This window comes from Lissotriton helveticus, chromosome 6 (assembly GCF_964261635.1).
Source record: "Lissotriton helveticus chromosome 6, aLisHel1.1, whole genome shotgun sequence".
Classification (NCBI taxonomy): Eukaryota; Metazoa; Chordata; class Amphibia; order Caudata; family Salamandridae; genus Lissotriton; species Lissotriton helveticus.
In genome coordinates this window covers 1,927,865,005-1,927,886,044 of record NC_136067.1, presented here as the reverse complement: position 1 = coordinate 1,927,886,044, position 21,040 = coordinate 1,927,865,005, and the positions used below count along the sequence as shown (strand labels likewise).

General features: G+C 43.0%; 1 protein-coding gene across 1 annotated transcript in view; it reads right to left on the bottom strand.

Moving 5' to 3' along the window:
- ELP3 (elongator acetyltransferase complex subunit 3) overlaps positions 1 to 21,040 on the bottom strand; it is a 731,849-nt gene that overhangs the window by 605,327 nt on the left and 105,482 nt on the right. The window contains exon 7 of the mRNA XM_078649905.1: positions 16,283 to 16,437. Coding sequence (XP_078506031.1) covers positions 16,283 to 16,437 — 155 coding nt within the window. The remainder of the gene's footprint in view (positions 1 to 16,282; positions 16,438 to 21,040) is intronic.

Genomic DNA, 21,040 nt, shown 5'->3' with positions numbered 1-21,040 from the left:
TACATTTTCTATGTTAAGAGAAGCTACAGCAGGGTACTGACCCATCTGTGATGTGTTATCCATGATGTGGCATGATGTAGAAGAGACATCCCAGGTTAATGTGTATCTGTTATGGCTAGGTATAATGCTACTTTGATAGTGGTACACTAGATCTTTTATCATTGGCATTAATCTATTAGCTAGTAATATCCCCAGTATTTTATAGTTGGTGTTAAGTAGTACTAAAGGTCTATACAAGTTTATGTTAAGGGACTCACCTTCTGTTTGAAAATGCTTCCTTGAGTTACTGAGCTGACAAACTTGTGTTGATGCACCAGCGCCAAGTGAGCGGTACATAAACCTGAGAAGAGTATGGGTAGCATTTCCAGCACCCCCAAAATGATCTTGTTTCGGTTATTTCTAGGGCCTTTTTTCCTGGAAGGGAGAATCTCTTATCCACTCCGCTTGTGGCCTCCCAGAGGTGGTTAGCTCTTTTGTAAAGGGATACTGTTATTTGTGTACAGTGGGTGTGATTCTCTAGCATTAGCTGACTCCTCAACCGCTATTTACTCTGTTACAATATTGCCACTGCGCCTGTTCGGTGTTATAGCCCAGTCAGGAACTTGAGAAGCATGGATATTGCCGTCTCCCGTATCAGACTGTCAAGATGTAGAGGGAGGTCTTTGTCTTACTTGGTCCCTTCCTATTGGAATAACTTACCTATACCACATCTATACTTGGCACTGACCACATCAAATTCAGGAAACTGCTCAAGACAGTTTTGTTTTAACTCAGATTTATCTCCCGGGGCAATATGTCTGCTATATTAAATTGAATTGAATTAACATAATTGAATAACTTTATTTGGCTGTTTACTAGAAGCCATCAAATGTTACAGATACATACAAGACTTTACAAGTTAAAACAATTAAAACAAGGTAAAATTCTTGGGTTATATCTAAAATATGTAAGAAAAAGAGCATAGATAAAACGTTAAAACCGTTAAAACAAGCAGTCGTCCTGTTAACCATCATGCATTTAGAAAACACAGCACTTGGGAAGCTTGCAATTTAATCTTGTATGCAACACCCAGTTCATTTGCGCAGACAACCAAAATGTCATGATCGCAGAAACTAATTCTAATAATAACAATCTGCACCAGCTACGTCAGAAACTCCTGTCGATTGATCCAGAATGAGAATAAGAAATGACTGACCGCAAAAACTATTGGTCCTGTAGAATCAGTTTTCAGGATTCTATAGGCAGCCCGGTATTGCCCAACTCCAATGTTTAAGCAGGTCGGTCGTATCCATCTCCTGCGGATCATTTGGTATTTAGTGCAAAAGAAGAGTGTGTGTTCTTCAGTCTCTTTTGTTCTAGCACATGCAGGGCACAGTTTCGACAATAGACCTGCAGCCTGATTGCTAGGAAACGTTAATAAAAGCTTGCTGTACCTGAATCTAATGTATAAACTTTTAGCAAGTGGTGGTGTAATTTGGTCCTGAAAGGGTTCAAAGAAAGGAGTGGCTTGGCACATAAAAATTGTGATTAATTGGCCATTTGCTGTCCTGGTGGCATAGCGCTCTCCCACAGCCACCCAGTACCTAATCTTGAGCTTTCTCTAGTTGCCCTCTCTGGATATACCCATATTTCTGACATACCAAGTGTTTTAAACCCACTTGCAACATGTTTAAACCAGAGTAGACTTTTAGCGCCACTAATCATCAAAACCTCCTTCAGAGAATTACAGTAATTGGTAGTCAGCCAGTATATGAAGGTTTCAGTCAGGCCATGTCACCAATTCCTTTTGTCCCTAGGTCAAAGAACAATGGAATTAGAGTGGTAGTAATAGGTACTGATATAAGTTATCTATCAAAGATGTTTTCAGATATCGTCACTTTGTTTGTGTTAATGTACCCCCATATCTCTGCTCAATACAGAGCACCACACTGAGCTTTTGCTCGATAAACTTCTAGTGCTGGAGCCAATTATCGAGTGTGTGACTGCCTGTGAAATCTCAGTATTGATTTTGATCCTTGACATAGGGTTAGATGGCTCCTTTCCAGTTGATGCTCACAACCAAGTGTGTCGCTTAGTCTTATCCCGAGGTAGTCAAAGTTTTTCACCCGCTCTAAAGGTTCCAGTGCAATCCTGGCCTCTCTTGATTTGCCCTTAACTTTCCCAAACACTATGAATTTAGTTTTGGCAGTGTTAAGTTCCAAACTCCTGCTCTTACAGAAGTCTAACAAAGTATCCACTAAGATTTGCAGGCGGCAGGTGAAATAACATGTGTGTGGCGCTATCTTAGTCTTGCCATGCCTACATATGGAAATATATTAATACAAACTAAACTGTTGCTAAAACAATAAGACAGTACCATGCTGCAGCAAACACTTTTTGCAGGGTGAAGGAAATCCCTTGCTCTTATCATAAGGTACACATTCTGCACTGACAGGCATCCGGAAATAGAAGATCTTGCCTTCAGCTTGTGTTCTGAGATAAGAAGTATTTCCTTTTCTTTGTCACTGCTTGTACATGTTTTTCAAAGAAAGAATTCAATAAGCTAATTGTCCACAAAATCACTAATTTCCTTCTTTGTTAGAACAACTAGCTGCCAGGAGGCCATGGATCACTCATCGGACCACTGCAACTGTGATCTTTGTGAGTAAGTTACTCGGACTGCCAAGCGCGGGAAGCTTTTGTGCTACCGTCCTTTAATGATGCAGAAATCGCAAGTTCTAATCAGTAGTGTAAGGTTTTAAGATTCTACACACTGGCCCTAATCAAGGCCCCTTATATTCCAATCATCAAGAGGAACCAAGACTACAAACACAAACAGGACAGACACCGAATATTTAAACCCCGCACATTCGTTATAAGACAATAGGTTTTAATTATCTGAAAGAATAACGAGGGATGCGAGCCGCAGTGCTGCTTACAAGTCAATCCGCGTCCTACAAGCGGAGGATGAAGAGGCATGGATCCTGGAGCATTCTCCCAGGCATCTTGGAATATTCCATTACACCGGAGAGCTTTCTTCTGAGTATGATGCCTCGTAGAGGAAGCAGTTCCTTAGCTAGATATGTAGGAGTCCTTTGATATCAGTAAACATGATTATACAAGGAATAAGAACCAGATTAGCTGTTGCAAAAGAAGTGATGTTATAAGTATTTCAACTATTTACATGGCCCTGCGGTGCTTTTAGAGTCAAGATGGCCAGTACAATTTGTGTTGGTATTGTTTTCTTTATTTTTGTCTTTTCATTGAGTTTTCTCACAAACAGCAGCATATTAAACAATAAACAACCCAGCCAAACCCCCCAGGTTGCTGCGGCACATATATACAAATGAATCATCATGTGACAAAGTTAGCCTGATCCAGACTGTAGGCATCAATGAAGAACACTCGGTGTCTGATTTGCAAAGGACCTCTGCAGTCGTGGCGGAGCCTCCGCAGTCGTGGGAGAGTCAGCACTCCGGGCGGAATCTCTGTAATGACGATTCTCATTGTGGAGATTCCACCTAGAGTGCGGAGACCCTTTGTGAATCAGGCTCTGTGTTCGTAAAGTCCAGAGGGCCATTACCAGACCGACCCAGCTCCCAAAGTGTCCCAGGAATCTGTTCTCCACCCAAAACCTCCCCCTTCAGTCCCCTTCCTCTTCAACCCACAGATTCCATATCTTTGCAAACTTCCAGGGGCAGCCCTGTGCATGGTCGATCGGTTCCTCGGCCCGCCTGCACCACTCCATATTGGCCTCCCAGTCCCTCAAAGTCGGAAGCAATGCACAATCTCAGGACCGCACCACGTCGCCACGCAAGTGCCATGTTACAGAGCAGAAGCGTATAACTATCCAGCATCACCTCAACACAGGTGCCTAGCAGAACAACCGGGGAGTGAGCAGCAGGGCTTCCCCAAGACCCAGGAGAGCCTAGCCTGGATCCCCTCCCAGAAGGGCCTCACTCGTGGGTCTACCCAAAGCGTGTGCATCAGTGTACCCTGTTGCCCACAGCCCCTCAGACAACGATTTGAATCACATCACTCGGAGCGGTGTGCCCGTGTAGTATGCCCCGTGCAGCAGCTTTAACTGAATGAGCCAGAAGCCTGCCCGAATAGCAACCTCAAGGGATACCTACAGGCCTCCCCCAATGCATTCTTCTCATAGCGACCCAAGTCGCCCTCCCATCACTCACAGCAAAGGGGTCTGTGTATTATTAAGTACTGTCGAATATAGCTGCGAGACAGTATGCCGGTGAAGCAGGGTACGACAATGCCTGGTACTCCAATGAACTCTTGTCCTTTAAGTCCCGTGGACAGGGGAAGTCTTTGGTATTGTTTATCAAGGATTCATGTTGACAGTGGCCAGCACTGCTGTTGTTCACTAAGGAGTCTTAGTGGATGGCTTGGGAGGAGGAAGAAGGTGGTGGTGGCGGTGGTGGTTTAGAAGGTGGTGGCGGCACTGGTGTGTGTTTTTTTTACTGCTGGATAAAATGTGTTTGCTGAATTCCAAGAGCTGCGTTGGTTGGCCCATCAGAAAACTACACTAGAATCATGTAAAGAAATAACTTGTGTGCCAGAAAAATGGCCTTCAAAATCACTCATGCTTACCAAACTCCAGCTGGGAAGGCAATAGAGCAGAAATGAGAGTAACCTTTCACAGACCTGACAGCAGTCAAGCAGTAGAGCTCTGAAACTACTATAGTCTGAAGAGAGACTTCAGAGGGGTTCCCAGATACATGCTGGTACCATAGTGCACCCATAACAAGGGAACAAGAATGTAGAAATGCTTTTCAGCAACCTGAGATGTTAGAAACATGTTTGGAATCATGGCCTGCTCTGGATAGCCAAAGACAGCATTGTGTCAATCATGGTGTCCAGGTGTCTCACTCTGGCAACAGGAACACAGACAAATATGGTTCTTCAATAGAAAAACAAGGGGCCTAACATTTGGAAACTCAGGTTTTCATAGGTATACATCTTAAGATTTCTGGGCCCAGACTTCACCATGTTCTCAATTTTAGGAGTTTTTTTTCCTGAGAAGTTGACATTATAACAGCTGTCAATATCTCGAAGTATGTTAAGATAGAGATAACTCCTAAAACCTTTCATTCAGAGAAAAATATGGGGGTGCATTGGTAATTTCGAGTTTATTCATTCTATTTGAAATAAGTGCAAGTCATTATTGTGTGCTTCAATACTTTGTATTCCATTGAATCCCTTCGTTTTAATAATTTTGTATTCTGTTTTTTTGGCTTGTAAATTTGTGCACTCTTATGTTTCAATGTCCAGCTTACACTTACATCCTTCATCCTCTCCCATTTCTTTTTTATATCTTACATAGATTCATGCACTTCCTGTCACCACATCTACACCTCCTACTTGCACGTTGTTCGGTTTGGTTCTATGTGCTTCTTGTTTGGAAGGTCGGTTACAGTGCAGCATGCTTCCCTCTCTGTGGGTCACGTTGCTCTGCCACCCCTAGCTCACTAGCAACCCTGCTTTCTTCTGATGCTCATGATGGAATAAAGATTGTGACAGTTGTGGTAGGTTTACCTGGGTTGTTATGCTTTGTTTAACATTTTAACAGTGGTTAGCCAACCATTTCAGGCTTTGTAGGGATTTCCCGCCCAAAGCGGCATTTTCTTGTTCCCGTGGTCAGGTTCAATATTATGTCCTACAGAAATTGCTGTCTGGAAAAGATCTATGGCAGTATCATTCCCAAAAGAGCGCTTTCAGTAAAAATATTGTAAATCAGCATCACTGTATGCATACTGATCAAAGAAGGCAAGACCAGCTTTATTACATTTCCTCAGCATAACAAGTGTATCAATATACAATTAAAAAGTGAGGGCCTTTGTTACGCAGGCGTCTCAGATAAGGTTCTATATTATAGTTGGAAGAGGATGTGACTTTGGCAGTCCCTGCAAACGCCTCACCTTACTGGTATGCACACAGATACATATTCTGGAAGAACCACAAATCTTTTTAAAAAAAATTTTTTATTGACAAACTGATGAGAAGAAGCATGCCAAGTTATATTGTCCATACAAAACTTGTTACATTTTCGTATTCAGTTTCTAACTTCCACATTAAGTAAATTAAATAGATAGTAATTCATATTAAACACAAAAATTGATAATCGAAGCAGTCAGAGTCTGACCAAATAAACAGTATTGCAATGATTATACATACATCATATAAAGTTTCCCCATACTTTCTCAAAATTGTTTTGAGAACGAACACCTCTTAGTTTTGCCAGAGCTGACTCCATAGAGTATATTTCTAGTACTAAAGACCACCATTCCAAGATGTTAGGAGGGTTAGGACAAGTCCAAGCTCTGGCCAATGTTAATTTAGCACAAGATAAGAGAATCGTAGCCAGAGCTGGATTAAGTGGAGGGGAGGAATGTACATCAAGTAGAACAGTAACCGCTGTAATATGAGGTAAATAGATCTTCTTGGTTTCCAGAACTTTAAGTACTTCCCCCCCAAATATCCCTCAGTACAGAACAGGAAAACAGCATGTGTTCCAAATCAGCTGCGTGCTCTGAACATTTAGGGCATTTAGTGCGGTCGCCATAATTGCTGTTGGGTGACCATTTCGAAATCTTCTCTGGTGTGTAATATAGCATGCATGTTGTTCTAAACTGTTGCAGCCTTAGACTGGATGATCTGACTGAGTTATTAATATTAGATAAAGATTGAGTTATCTGTTTTGGAGTAATATTTAAGCCAGTTTTAATGCTCCATTTCGTTGCCAATTTTGAGCAATCATCGGGTGTAAAGGCGCAGAGATTTCTATACGCATCACTTATTATCGTTTTTAGTTGCGTATAGGCAATTCCAAATGTCACAGTCTAAAATGTTGTAAATTTGTTTTTTTCGTACCAGAAAGTCGTGAATTTGTAGCTATTTAAACCTACACCATATAAAATTTTAAGCGTGTGGAAATCTAAGAACCCTTGTGCACCGTTTAAGTCCCCCAAAACGTCAACACCCTGCGTAGCCCATCTTAAAGCTGCTCCATCATTAAAGATTCCAGGAAGACCCGGGTTACCCCATAGTTGTAGTTTCGGATGATAAACTGTGGTCTTACAGAATGCTAATATATTTGTCCAGATCCTCACTATGTCCCTTGCAGTCTTGAATTTAACCCTTTTAAAGTAGTTAGGGTCGTTTACTCGAAATAAAAACAAATTTGAGTCAGCTTTTAGCATAAATAAATGAAAAACAAAGTGTCTTCTCTGTTAAGCAGAGAACATATACGCCTAATAAACGAGAACCAAAAATATAACTTGACATCAGGGAGATGGAGCCCGCCCCTGTCGGTTCCGTTCTTGAGAAATTTCAACGATCGTCTAGGTTTTTTATAGCCCCAAATAAAGCTGCTGAATATTCCATCCAGTTGTTTGAAAAAGAGGTTATTTAGTGCCAGAGGAATAGAGTGGAATAAATACCAAAATTTGGAAAGTACCTTAATTTTGATTAAATTTATTCTGCCGATTAAGTTCAGGGGGAGTCTATGCCATTTCTTCAAAGTTGCAGTGGTAGATTTAATCAGTTCACTATAATAATGTTGTTAATTTCCCGTATTTTGGATGTTATTTTCACGCCTAGATATGTAGCTACTTTACAAATCTCAGGGGTTGCTACTGCCGGTGCGTAATTAGCTATAATTTGCGTCTTATTTATGTTTAACCTATAGCCGGATACTGTCCCAAATTTACAAGCCTCTATGAAGATTCCTTTCAGTGCCTCTGTGACATCAGATGAGTAAATGGCGATATCGTCGGCATAAGCTGCAATTTTCAGTGTCTGTGTATTAGACTTAAAGGGTATAATTCGTGTTTGTACCTGAAGTGCATGAAGGAAAGGCTCAAGTTATAGTGCAAATAGTAAAGGTGAGAGGGGGCAGCCTTGGCGAGTGCCCCGGGAAATCAAAAAATCGGACGACGTCAGTCCCCCATAACTGATACAAGCACAGGGGTTGTCATACAATGCTTGTATCCCCTTTAAAAAATGCCCGCCAAACCCCATTTTTGACATAGCCAGCCAGAGATAGTCCCACCCCACTCGATCAAAAGCCTTTTCGGCATCCAGCAAAATCATAGCGAGTGGGGTGGACTCTGTCTCGGCCACGTCAAAAGCGGTTATGGCCATATTGACATGGGTAGTGGTATCTCTCCCAGTCACAAACCCGTGTTGCTGCGGGTTCACCATTTTGGGCATCAGAGGAGCCAGCCTAGTTGCCAGGATTTTCGCGAAAATTTTGGCATCAGAATTAATCAGTGAGATAGGTCTGTAAGACCCCCTCTCTTACTTCGGTTTTCCTTTTTTTAGGAAAAGATATTATTTTAGCCTTGGTCCATGAGCGGGGAGCTATTCCTGTTAGCCCTACAGTTTGTATAACTTGTAGTAAAAGAGGTGAAAGTTCCTCTAGACAGATTTTATAAATCTCGATAGGGATAGTATCCTACCCGGCAGCCTTCCCTGCGGGCAAAGATGTAATAGCTTGACAAAGTTCAAGCTTGGTTATGTCGTCAGATAGCATATCGATTTCTGTAAAGTTATTGAGGTTGGTTGAATTCTCTTCTAAGTAATTTTGAATTAAGGCAGTATTAGGAGTAGATTCCGGAGTATATAAGGACCTATAAAAGTCAGCAAACTGTTCTAATATATCACATGGTTGGTCATAGAGTTTGTTATCAGAGCCTCGGATATTTGTGATCGTAGTATTGACTCTATCCTCAGCGACCTTATATGCCAAAATTTTCCAAGAAGAACCACAAATTGTATGCAACTACAATGAACGGATCCTTCGACATTTAATACAGGATGTTTCCTTTGAAGTCAAATTGTGACTTCTGTTGAAGCAGGAAAGGATGGCCACCGGTTTTGAAGCCTTATGAATAATCTATTAGAATCAGGTCCTCAACACTGCTTCCACCCTTATGCCATCTAGTATGGATAGACCACATGCTCTGAACTTAAGCTAGGCCTGAAGCCACCACATTGAAGAAAAAAAGCTCAATACCCTTGGCATTCGCATGAAGCAGCATAGCTGTTCCTCACTTCAAAAAAATAGTTGGAAATGGGAGGTGGCAGTTGGGATGAAAACCTGATGTCCTGTGCATTAAACATGCAATTCCTCCTCTCTATTTAGAGTCAGGGGAGCATCATGTTCTGACACCAGAGCCTTTGCTGGTTTCACTGGTGGGAACATTTGACCGACAGCCCACTTTTGTGTAAAAATTATTATAATTTAAAAAAAAAAAATTTTTAGAGTTATACATAACGCAAACTCGACCCGAAGATATCAGGTATCAGAGCCCTTTGCATGAGCACCAGTTTCGTTACAGATGGACACTTTCATATTTTGTTGTTAGGCGCGAGGAGATTAAGTGATTTGCCCAGAATCACAAGATGTTGAGTGTCCCTGCCGAGGCTCGAACTCGGTTCCCCAGCTTCGAGGTCGACCGCTCTAGCCGGAAGGCTACATTCTTAAGCCACACTGTCTGCCCTATTTAGAGCCCGAAACAGGGAACCAAAAATTAATTACTGGGGGAAAGCTCAACGTATCAGCAACATTTCTTTTTTCCCAATAAAAACTCCTGCTTTAATAATTTCTTTTTTTTGTTTAAACCTTGCTGAGAGCGTTATTTCAGTGCCTTCAGCAGAGCAGCTGAAGCTAAAGAGATCTCAAAATACTTGGAGGGGGATCTGTAAGCATGTACTCTAAATGAGGCCCTTGGTCTACATGAAAAAAACTGCTGTCCAAGATCGATCAGAAACTCCAGGGTGAACAGACATTCCTACCCTTCTCTTCTTGACTGTCATCCTGACCTATTCATGAAGAAAATTCAACTAAGTAGGCACAGTGTTCTACAGAAATGAGTGGATGTCCTCATCCAAAAGCTGATTCGGTGATTTGCTAACTCGGTGCAGAAGTTTGGTTAATAACTGCAGTGGATGTTTATAAGCCTAAAATGCTTACAAGCTGGGGGTTAAATTCCAATTTCTGTACAAACCAGAGTTTGTCCATTTGAACCTAGCACTTCTGTTATCAGCATGGGCTGACGTTTCCAATACTACACCTGGAAGCAATGTGCAGCATTCCAATGTTTAATTGATCAGATGCACTCCTCAATTGTATTTGCCATCGGCATTCAGTGATTGCAGTTTTCTCAAGTGCGAGTGGCAAAACCTATCCTCTTTAAAGCCGAGGACCAGCTCATGCTGAGGAAAAAACAGACTGTATAATATGGACATTAATCGCCCCAACCATAAGCACCATGCTTATTTTTCCTTAAGAGCTATATTTCCCATAAGAAAGGAGGATACCTATGAATCAAGAAGAGTCACAAAGTTCCTGCAGAGAGAATAGCCACAGTCAATGCTGGAATTGGAACAGATTTACTCCAGGAACCCATGAATTGGGGTCAAATTATGGCAGAGGTCAGGGGATGCAGTTGCGAGGGTCGTAGCTTGAAAAGCAGGATCGGATAATCAAACTTTTGTGTGTGTGTGTGTATATATATATATATATATATATATATATATATATATATATATATATATATATATATATATATATATATATATATATATATATATATATATATATATATATATATATATTATATTTATATATTTTTTATCTGCTCCAAAGAAATTGGTAACAAATGTGACAACATTTTTCTTCTAGCTTACTAAATTGGTCACAACGAGGCTGCATTTTAAAATATCTTACAGGGTAAGACACCTGCTGCAGAGATCTTTTTGTGTCTAGCACTTTTGAGGGGATTGTAATAGGCCGGTCAGATAACTCTGGTGTTTAATGCAGTTCGGGGAGAGTTATGTCCAATCACAGTTTTGACTCATAAATTAGCATAGAAGGTTAATGTGTCTGCTACAAAGAATATCGATCAACATGCACGTCACAGATTTGTATTTTATGTAGAGAGGTAAGGGATGTATTGCTTTTGACACCAAGATCATTTTGTTACTTCCAGTTCATAAGATGCACGCAAATTGTAAGTCATGGAATTAGATCCTTAATGTCTTTTTTCCTCAATCTGTTGTTATTTTAACATAACAAAGAAGGGCTGTGAAGGGCTGCTTTAGAAAATAATAAAGTCTTGCTAGTACAGACAACCCCAATCACTGCCTTACATTTTATAACCTGACTTTGAGTTCCTCCCGGCTGTTCACTCTTAACATACAGACGACATATGATTCCTACCCCTTATAATCCTCATTGTCTTAAGTAACATTTCCTGTACGTTGGTTTGCCCACTGATTTAGTGTGTCCTGTGTGTGATGTACAGCGCTCTGACACCCTACACTGGGATAAGTAGCGCTATAAAAGAAATAAGTAAAAAATAAATGAGTAAGTGGCATTTACTCCCACACAGATACATCTTACATCCTTTCAGTGCATGTATATCTCTTACATAGGGGGGTTGAACAAACTCAAAAACCTGCATTCAGGTCATAGTTTCTCTAAAGTGCTTGTGATAAGCTGTGCCTTTATTTCCTTCTACTGTATTGGCATCTAGGTGCTCCAGATGGCTCCCAGCCAGGATAAAGCGATACAAAAGGGGATGTTGGACGGAGCGTTTGAGCAAATCAAACACTCACCCCCAATCAACTGATCTGGGTTTAATCCATCACCATTCTTTAGCCCACTCAGCCACCCCATTTCAGACCTGGCCAAATCCAAATCAGTCTGACCCTGTGCCTCATGGGAACAGTCCAGCCCGAACTGCCAAGCCATGTCTTCCATGGACCGGAAACAAGCATCCTGGGACCGGTTTCGGATTCATAATCCTCATCAGCCAGGCTATCTTGAATCCAGTGGCCAAGTGAGCAAGGGACTCACGTCTGAGCATACCCTGCCACACTTAGGGCGAACAAAGCGATACAAAAGGGGATGATGGATGGAGCGTTTGAGCAAATCAAACACTCATCCCCAGTCAACTGATCTGGGTTTAATCCATCACCATTCTTTAGCCCACTCAGCCACCCCATTTCAGACCTGGCCAAATGCAAATCAGTCTGACCCTGTGATTTGCTCAAACGCTACGTCCATCATCCCCCTTTTGTATGCCAGCCAGGATAATACTTGAACTAAAGACGGCCTTATGGCCCTTTAAATCAGGCCTTTGTTTGTGCCCAGCTGGAAGTGAAAATAAGAAAGCACTCTTCGCCCCTGTAGGTTGATGCAACGAACAGAATGCAGACAATGTGCGAGTGCTGCTGAATTGTGTCCTGGTGTCAGAAAAGGACACCAGGACACATTTAGCATATTTTACTGGGTCCAGACCGAATCCAAGATCTGGCCCAGAAATAGCTGCCGGAACCGGTATCCAGCGCGATCCCCCTACTTTCCACCACTGGCCACATGATGACAAGCACACTGTGGCACTTGCACCCGCAATGAGTAATCTAGCAAGCAGTCCCTTAGGCAGATGGGGAAAAGATTACCATAACAATCCATTTCACTAATACATTAAAATATTCAATTAGAACAGTAGCGGGGTAATCCATTTTTGCCTCTAGAAACCATCTGAAGCACCATAAATCAGCTTTTAAATAAAATACTATTGGAGCTGCTTTTATACTGCTGCACTAGTCTATAAAGAGGCAAGAAGCAAAACAACAGATTGATTTTCAAAACACAACTAGTGCCAAGGTTACAGAACCCAGAGGGACAGTACCTGCCATTCATTGCACTTTATCAGAGCAATTAAACAAATGGATAACATGGCCGTCAATTCACCAAGTAACATTCACACCCTTAAATGCTGAGGGTTTACACTTCCCCTCCCTCCATGCATGGAGACGTTATTTTATATGTATGGGCAGTCTACTCTTAAGCCTTCACAACTATTTTTCCACTACATGTATCCAGGCCAAACCTATATCCTTTTTCGGCACATGTTCTGGATTCTAAAGGTGCCCAGGATTTGTGGATACACCTGGGGGAACAATAGCTAAAGTGTAGTAAACTTTTTATTTTTTGCGAAAAAATCTGCTGTACATAAAAGCATGGCGAACAAGCGCCAACAAAGCGTTTGCTGTGCTAAAAATCACCCTCCTTCCAGTTTTTAGTGACAGAAAATTGCAAAATCAGTGGTTAAAAAAATTATATTTTTTCCAACTCTCAGTGGTACTCAATTTTTCCGTTTTCTTGGATTTCTACCTACTTGTAGATTGTGCCTCTCTTCCCAAAAGCTGCTAGAAACCGGGGCATTGTGGCAGACAACCAAATCTCAGTGTTGAACCAGGTCAACACAGTTGCGTCAACATGCTTTCTCACCCATAAAATGCTCAGGAAAGTATTCAAATGGATCATGCTCAATGTCCACAGAACAGTGTTACAAGCCCTTATCAACAGCAGGCTCGACTACAGCAACTCCCTTTAAGCTGGCATCGCGGCACAGCTCATGAACAGATTCTAGGTGGTGCAAAACACGTCCACCAGACTTTCACTGAATTTACCACCCCGGACTCCCATAATCAAGCACCTGAGAGACCTCTACTGGTTCACGTTCCAGAAACGCTTCCGTGTCAAACTTCTCACCCATGCTTACAGGGCTCTGTACTATCTTGGGCCATCATTCTTCAATGGCCACATCCACATCCCAACGAGACACCTCGAACTGTCTGGCCTACTACTTGACCACATCCCCAGTTGAGCCAAAACTGCTGGACGCACTTTCTCCCCGAAACTTATAATGAGCTTCGTATCCCCATTAGGTCAGCCAGCTCAGTCCAGAAGTTCAGAATGCAACTGGAAACCTGGCTCTTCCAATAGGCCTTCAGGGGACATTCCGGTCATCCCCTTCTATCAGGAGCAAGGGTACCCTTCTGCGTAATATGCACACCCTACAAATACATACCATAACATAACATCCAAATTTGCCTCAGTTTGTGTTTTAAAATGCTACAACAGTTATCCACACCATACAAGAAAAATGTGAAAGCCTTGTAAAATCATGAGCCTGACTTCATTTCCCTTACCTTTTTAGAAACTCAGACTTTGTGACCGGGTCAAGAGTAGCAAGTTTAGAGACACTAGGGAGGTTCCCGACTATGTTACCTCTATGACAGAGGTACTCTTAGGACGTTTGAAGAGAATGAAGATAGATAAAACATCCTGCAATCACAGAGATTTCACTACCATGAGCTTAGAAAATGAACACTGCAGCCATTGGTCAAAAAGGGCAATAATACAAGATCCCCCAGAGATTTTGAAAAATGTCTCCAGAAGCTCACAACCACCAAACAATTAACGTCCAAAAATCTACATGATTTTCAACGAGACAGACCCTGTAAAAACGTGCATTCCAAAGACAGACATTGAGAGGAAGTATCCACTCAGTGGTTAGTCAACTTTGCAAAATGTGCACAATGAAAAAATATGCTACATGAGATCATGTATAGGTGTCACTACACACAAGAGAGGCTGAATAAATCAGATCAGACTAAGCTCAGAGTTTGTTGGAGACAATGTGGTGAAGAAGGCACAATTTTGTATATACGGTGGTCCTGCCTGAAGCTTGCACTCTACTGGGAGAAGGTCTTAACAGCATTTCCCAAATAGCAGGGAGGGAAATAGATAACAGGCCAGAAATTATTTTCTTAGGCAACCACAATAACAATAATGTAATGGATGGAATGCTTGAATTAATTCTTACAAAAAGCGAGAAGGACCCTTTAAACACCCAAAGGACTAGGGTTCAATCAAAAAGAAGCAGAGAATTGTCCTTTGGAGACTACTTCACCACCAATGTTTTATACTCAATCAATCAAAATTATATACATCCAAACTTGAGGGTTACCGTTCTGACCGAAAAAGCAGTGTGCTCACACATAAAAGTAAATTACAAAGTTGTAAAGACAAGTTATTGATAAAAGTAACCGAAAATTTAAAAAAAGTTGTCATACAGCATACATTGTATACAAAAGCAGCAGCATCATATGAATCCACACAGAATTAAAATACAGTGCAGATAAACAAATTAAAAACCTGGCGAGAGTTAAAAAAAGACACTACTGTTTGTCATAAGAAACCATATCCATAAGAAGAAACATTGAGGCTGAACCCTGATATATTGCAGTCTGTCAGCATCAAGGGTAACAGCCCACTGAATGGATTGATGGTGTACAGGCGTGTTCCAGTGGCACAGTTACTACGTGACCCACGTCTGGGCTCAGTTATGGTTCTTTTCTTCTAATTCTCACTTTTGTTGTGGTTGAAGTGTGTTGGTGGTTAAACCAGTAGACCCTCTCTGAACCCTGTCTCTGTATTCATCATAGGGAGACCCATGTGTAATGCCAGCCTCTGTCCAAGTTCTGGCTCTGACCACCACACTGATCACCTCCTCCATCTTCTCCTCTTCTTTCCCCTTAAAAGCATATTCTCAACCTCTCCAAACCCCCATTGGCCGCCATACCTTCTGCCACAGAAAGGATGGATTTTGGCCCAGATCTCTGTACTGGGGTGAATGTATGACATTGTTCTGCATTCTGTCCATCAATTGTTGTTTTGCACAGAAAGGATAAGGCAGAGCAGGAAATCTATCATATCGTTGTTGTAGCACTCATGGGTGTACAGCAGGGGAGTTATCAGCACCCTATCAAACCGATGCCATCCTCCTTAACAAACAACTACATAACTTTTCAAGCTTTCCCCACACCCCAGAATCTCTCGACCCTGGAACTCCTCTGGTCCTTCTCCAATTTACCTATACTCAACCATTATTTTTTTTTTTAGTTCCCTTGGGCTGACTTTGGCTTTCAGCTCTCAGCTTCACTGCCTTCTCCACTTCCTGCCAGGCAGGGGGTGCCAAAGCAGCCCCACAGCCCAGCGAGGCCTGTGGCTCTACAACTACAAGGCCAAGGCCGAGAGGTCTTCCAGGAGTTTCAGTCACCTCACCCATTTCCCAAGACCTTTTTATTGCAGGTGACTGCTTCAATGGCAGCTGCAACTCAAACAGGGCAAGCAGAGAGTAAGGTAATAAAACTAATGTATGAAAACAGGAGAGCAGGGGTAAGAGCTTTGGGGTGACCATCAACTGTGACCCACAAGATACGCTAGTCACACGGAGCATGTTGCTAAATAGCACTTCAGTACAGAAGAGCTGAATGGTTGCCGGCCATGGTGGGAGGTGCAGAGTATATGTTCAAGTCCAACTAATCCCACTAATTCCACTAATTCCCTAATTCCCCAGTCATTGATGATCATTAGAGTACATAACACTTTTTATTTTCAGTGATGCAACAGTTCTAACACGCTCACCTGACCGCCTCTGCCACATTGTTTGATGTGTGCCCTGATAAGGCATCATGCAAGTTCCGGATGAAGAAGTCTCGGTAGTCTTCTGGGAGTGCCATGAATGTGCCACCCATCACAATGAACTCCACTTTGTCCACACTGTGGCCCAGCTGCTTCAACTGCAAACAGACACAGAAGGTCAAAGGGCATCCTGCACTATTTGTTACAAAGCAGTGCAGCAATAGTCATTGGGAAAACACATTTTCCCTAAGATATTGAGAGGTCTTTAGCTAAAGTGTATAGCGAGTTCTGTGACAAAGCACATCTGACATTTTGTTTAATGTCTGAAATCAAATGGAATCCTACTAGGAACAAAAAAGGCTACAGTACAAGTCTGTTGGGAATCCCATGTGTACACGAAAGTCCCAAAAATGTTGCACTTCATGCATCCTGATTTTGACATTGCTCAGGGACTGAATTCTTTAACACCTGATTTAGCAATTGTGTGTTTAATATTACAATCATTAACAATTCTCCTTTGTGCACATCACAGTGGTAACAGGATTGACATCAACCATAAGTCAGGTCTACTAGTGTAAACAAGATGACTTTTAGTTTAAAATATATATATATTCCTCTTAAATGTCGTTGGATCAGGTGGGCCAATGTCTCCCGCAAAGCAGAGAGTCTCACATTTCCTGTACCTCAAATTCTGGTAGTTTCTGAACCATGCCTCTGTAAAATGGATCAAGAATATCAGGTTATAGTGGAGAAGTATTGAACCCAAGATGTAACTTCCATGTAGAAGGAAGCCTTAAGCGATACATTAAAGGGTTTATCTGGTCTATTACAATAAAGGAACATAATAGGGAAGTCTCAATTTGAAGGATAATGATTGAGTAGAAAGGAATTGAGAAGACAACCAAACACTATCAACAGGATTGAAATTTGGTGATGGAATTCTACAGTGATATAGCAATTTAGGAAAAAAGCAAAATCGGTAGTTTTGTAAAAATCCTGCAAAATTAGAGGTTTTTAGGTCTCGTGACCTTAAATGCGCGCAAGCGCATTGAGGAACGAGAATTCAAGTGCTGAAAATGCTCATGAAACCACCAGCTTTTTGCTGGCGTTTTCATGGCGTTTTCATGCAGTTCATGTGAACCACGTGTTCAAACATGAATGCGCATCAGCCTCCCTCCATTTGCCGCACAGCACATCAAAGGGCTTCGCCCAGCGTGCGCTCTGCGGCTTCTCGGCTTCTCCTCCCCTAACTTCCTTGCATTTCTCCTCCCCCTCCCCAGCCAGCTTCCCCCAGGCCGTGTTCCCTCATCCCTCGCATCCCCTCCTCCTTCAGCTTATCACATTCTTCAAACTAAAAATGCGTCCCCGCTTGTAGCATGCAGGGGCCTAAAGTGATTGCTTTAACCAAACTAGTTTTCCTACCCAATTTTTTTTCCCGACAGATAAAGGTAAGTTGCATTTATATTTTCCATTTAAGGTATGTGCGTTGTATTGTGTATGTCTGTACGTAAACATCTACCAAATCCCCCAGGATCAGAGTTCACTTACTTTTATTTATGCACTTTGACTGCTGCCCAGATCAGTGATGAGTGCTTGGCAAAGAATAAATAGTAATAATAAAATACATTTTCATGCAGATTTTAATAATGCTAATCAGTAAGTGGCCACATCAAAGGCTCTGTGCCACTTTCACCCACACAGCATCACTTACAGACACACAACGCCACTCACACCCACGCAAGCCCGCTATCATCCACGCAACACCACACTCACCCACGCAACACCACTCACACACGCAATGCAACTCATCCACGCAACCCCACTCATCCACGCAACCCCACTCATCGACGCAACGCCACTCATCCACGCAACGCCACTCACACGCGCAACGCCACTCACACGCGCAACGCCACTCACACGCGCAACGCCACTCACACGCGCAACGCCACTCACACGCGCAACGCCACTCACACACGCAACGCCACTCAGGCAACGCAACGCCACTCACGCAACGCAACGCCACTCACGCAACGCCACTCACGCAATGCCACTCACGCAACGCAACGCCACTCACGCAACGCAACGCCACTCACGCAACGCCACTCATGCAACGCCACTCACGCAACGCCACTCACGCAACGCCACTTGCGCAACGCAACGCCACTCACGCAACGCAACGCCACACACGCAACGCCACTCACACACGCAACGCCACTCACACACGCAACGCCACTCACACACGCAACGCCACTCACACACGCAACGCCACTCACACACGCAACGCCACTCACGCAACGCAACGCCACTCACTCACGCAACGCCACTCACGCAACGCAACGCCACTCACGCAACGCAACGCCACTCACGCAACGCAACGCCACTCACGCAACGCAACGCCACTCACATAATGCTAATCAGTAAGTGGCTACATCAAAGGCTCTGTGCCACTTTCACCCACACAGCAACACTTACAGACACGCAACGCCACTCACACCCACGCAAGCCCGCTATCATCCACGCAACACCACACTCACCCACGCAACACCACTCACACACGCAACGCAACTCATCCACGCAACCCCACTCATCCACGCAACCCCACTCATCCACGCAACCCCACTCATCCACGCAACGCCACTCACACACGCAACGCCACTCACACATGCAACGCCACTCACGCAACGCAACGCCACTCACGCAACGCAATGCCACTCACGCAACGCCACTCACGCAACGCAACGCCACTCACGCAACGCCACTCACGCAACGCCACTCACGCAACGCCACTCACGCAACGCCACTCACGCAACGCAACGCCACTCACGCAACGCAACGCCACTCACGCAACGCAACGCCACTCACGCAACGCAACGCCACTCACACACGCAACGCCACTCACACACGCAACGCCACTCACACACGCAACGCCACTCACACACGCAACGCCACTCACACACGCAACGCCACTCACACACGCAACGCCACTCACGCAACGCAACGCCACTCACGCAACACAACGCCACTCACGCAACGCAATGCCACTCACGCAACGCCACTCACGCAACGCCACTCACGCAACGCCACTCACGCAACGCCACTCACGCAACGCAACGCCACTCACGCAACGCCACGCCACTCACGCAACGCCACTCACGCAACGCCACTCACGCAACGCAACGCCACTCACGCAACGCCACACACGCCACTCACGCAACGCAACGCCACTCACGCAACGCAACGCCACTCACACACGCAACGCCACTCACACATGCAACGCCACTCACACACGCAATGCCACTCACACACGCGACGCCACTCACACACGCAACGCCACTCACATCCACACTGTGCAGTGCACAATAGGTCTCGCAGTAGGAAAGTTGGAGCTATTGGTTTTGTAAATGACAAAGCCCTTTATGTTTTTAAAATGAAAACAAAAATAAAAGGCATTGTTATTTGCAATTGTAATAGCTCCAACTTTCCTACTGCGAGACCTATTGGCAACGCCAGTGCTTGATAGATGAGCGTCAGCTTTTTTCTTAGTCTTCAATAAATTCGAAATAAATCAACGTGTGAAATACACTCAGGTTATTTACACTTTGTGTGCGAGCTAGTCATACGCACCAGCTTTAGCTTTACAATAAATTGTGCAAACAAATCCAGTGTCCATATAAAAGCCAAGAGGAACAAGCATTGGCATGGCCAATAGGTCTCGCATTTGGGACCTTATAAGTATTTAGTTATGCAGCACAATATCCCTGGTGCAACAACATCAACTGTTGCGTTGCTAAACACTTATAAGGTCCCAGACACGAGACCTATTGGCTATGCTAATGCTTGTTATTTTTATACCTTTGTGCAAGTCGGTGCAGCATGTGTACTTGTGGCACTCATTCTGCAACTTGGAAGCATTCGCAGATGAACATACGTGTCTTTTCTGCCATCTTGTGGCTACATGCGGAAAGGTAATTCTAACAATTAAAGAAATCGTTCCTCATAATACCTTTAGTGGCAGTAAAGGAAAGTAAGAAATCATTTTCTTCTGCACACCATGGGTATCCGACATGTTTCGTGATTCAATGTCGCTTCTTGAGGGCAACGTACATGCTAAAAAGGTCATATTAAAGAAGCCATGGGCGGCTGTGAACATGACTAGGAATTACCTATTCAGTGGTTCTTGTCTAATAAATGCCTCCCAACACAAATTTCGACTTTTTTGAAAAACCGTACAGCTTTCCCTGAAGCATCAACAAGTCACAGTAGAACTGTAAACATGGTTATAACTTGAAAAAGACTTAAAATATATACTACTGTGTATGGAAACTAGAGAATCGTATCCCTCTGACCACAATTAGTTAAAAAAAATAATGAATATGGCATGTGTAACCAGTGCGTGTAACCACACATAAGTTATTAGACTTGTTTACCTCCACCGCACTAACTAAATTCTGCATAGTGTGAAAAACATACCATATAGTGATGAGACAAAAACTATTCTGCAGACATCTATGCAACTAAAACATGATTACTTTTGTTTATGGTGTTTGCTTTCAGAGACTACAAAGTCACATTCCAAAAGTGTAATCAAAATATCTGCATCTTATTTAAGTACTTGCAGAGTTGCAAAAAGTGTGGCATAACAAGCCTGCCCTTAAATTTTAATCTAGCAATATTTTGCAAGCTGGCAACAATAAGCAATAGCAAGTGCTTAAAAATAACGGCCTCCTGAATATTATATAAAAACATAATTAAAACTAATCA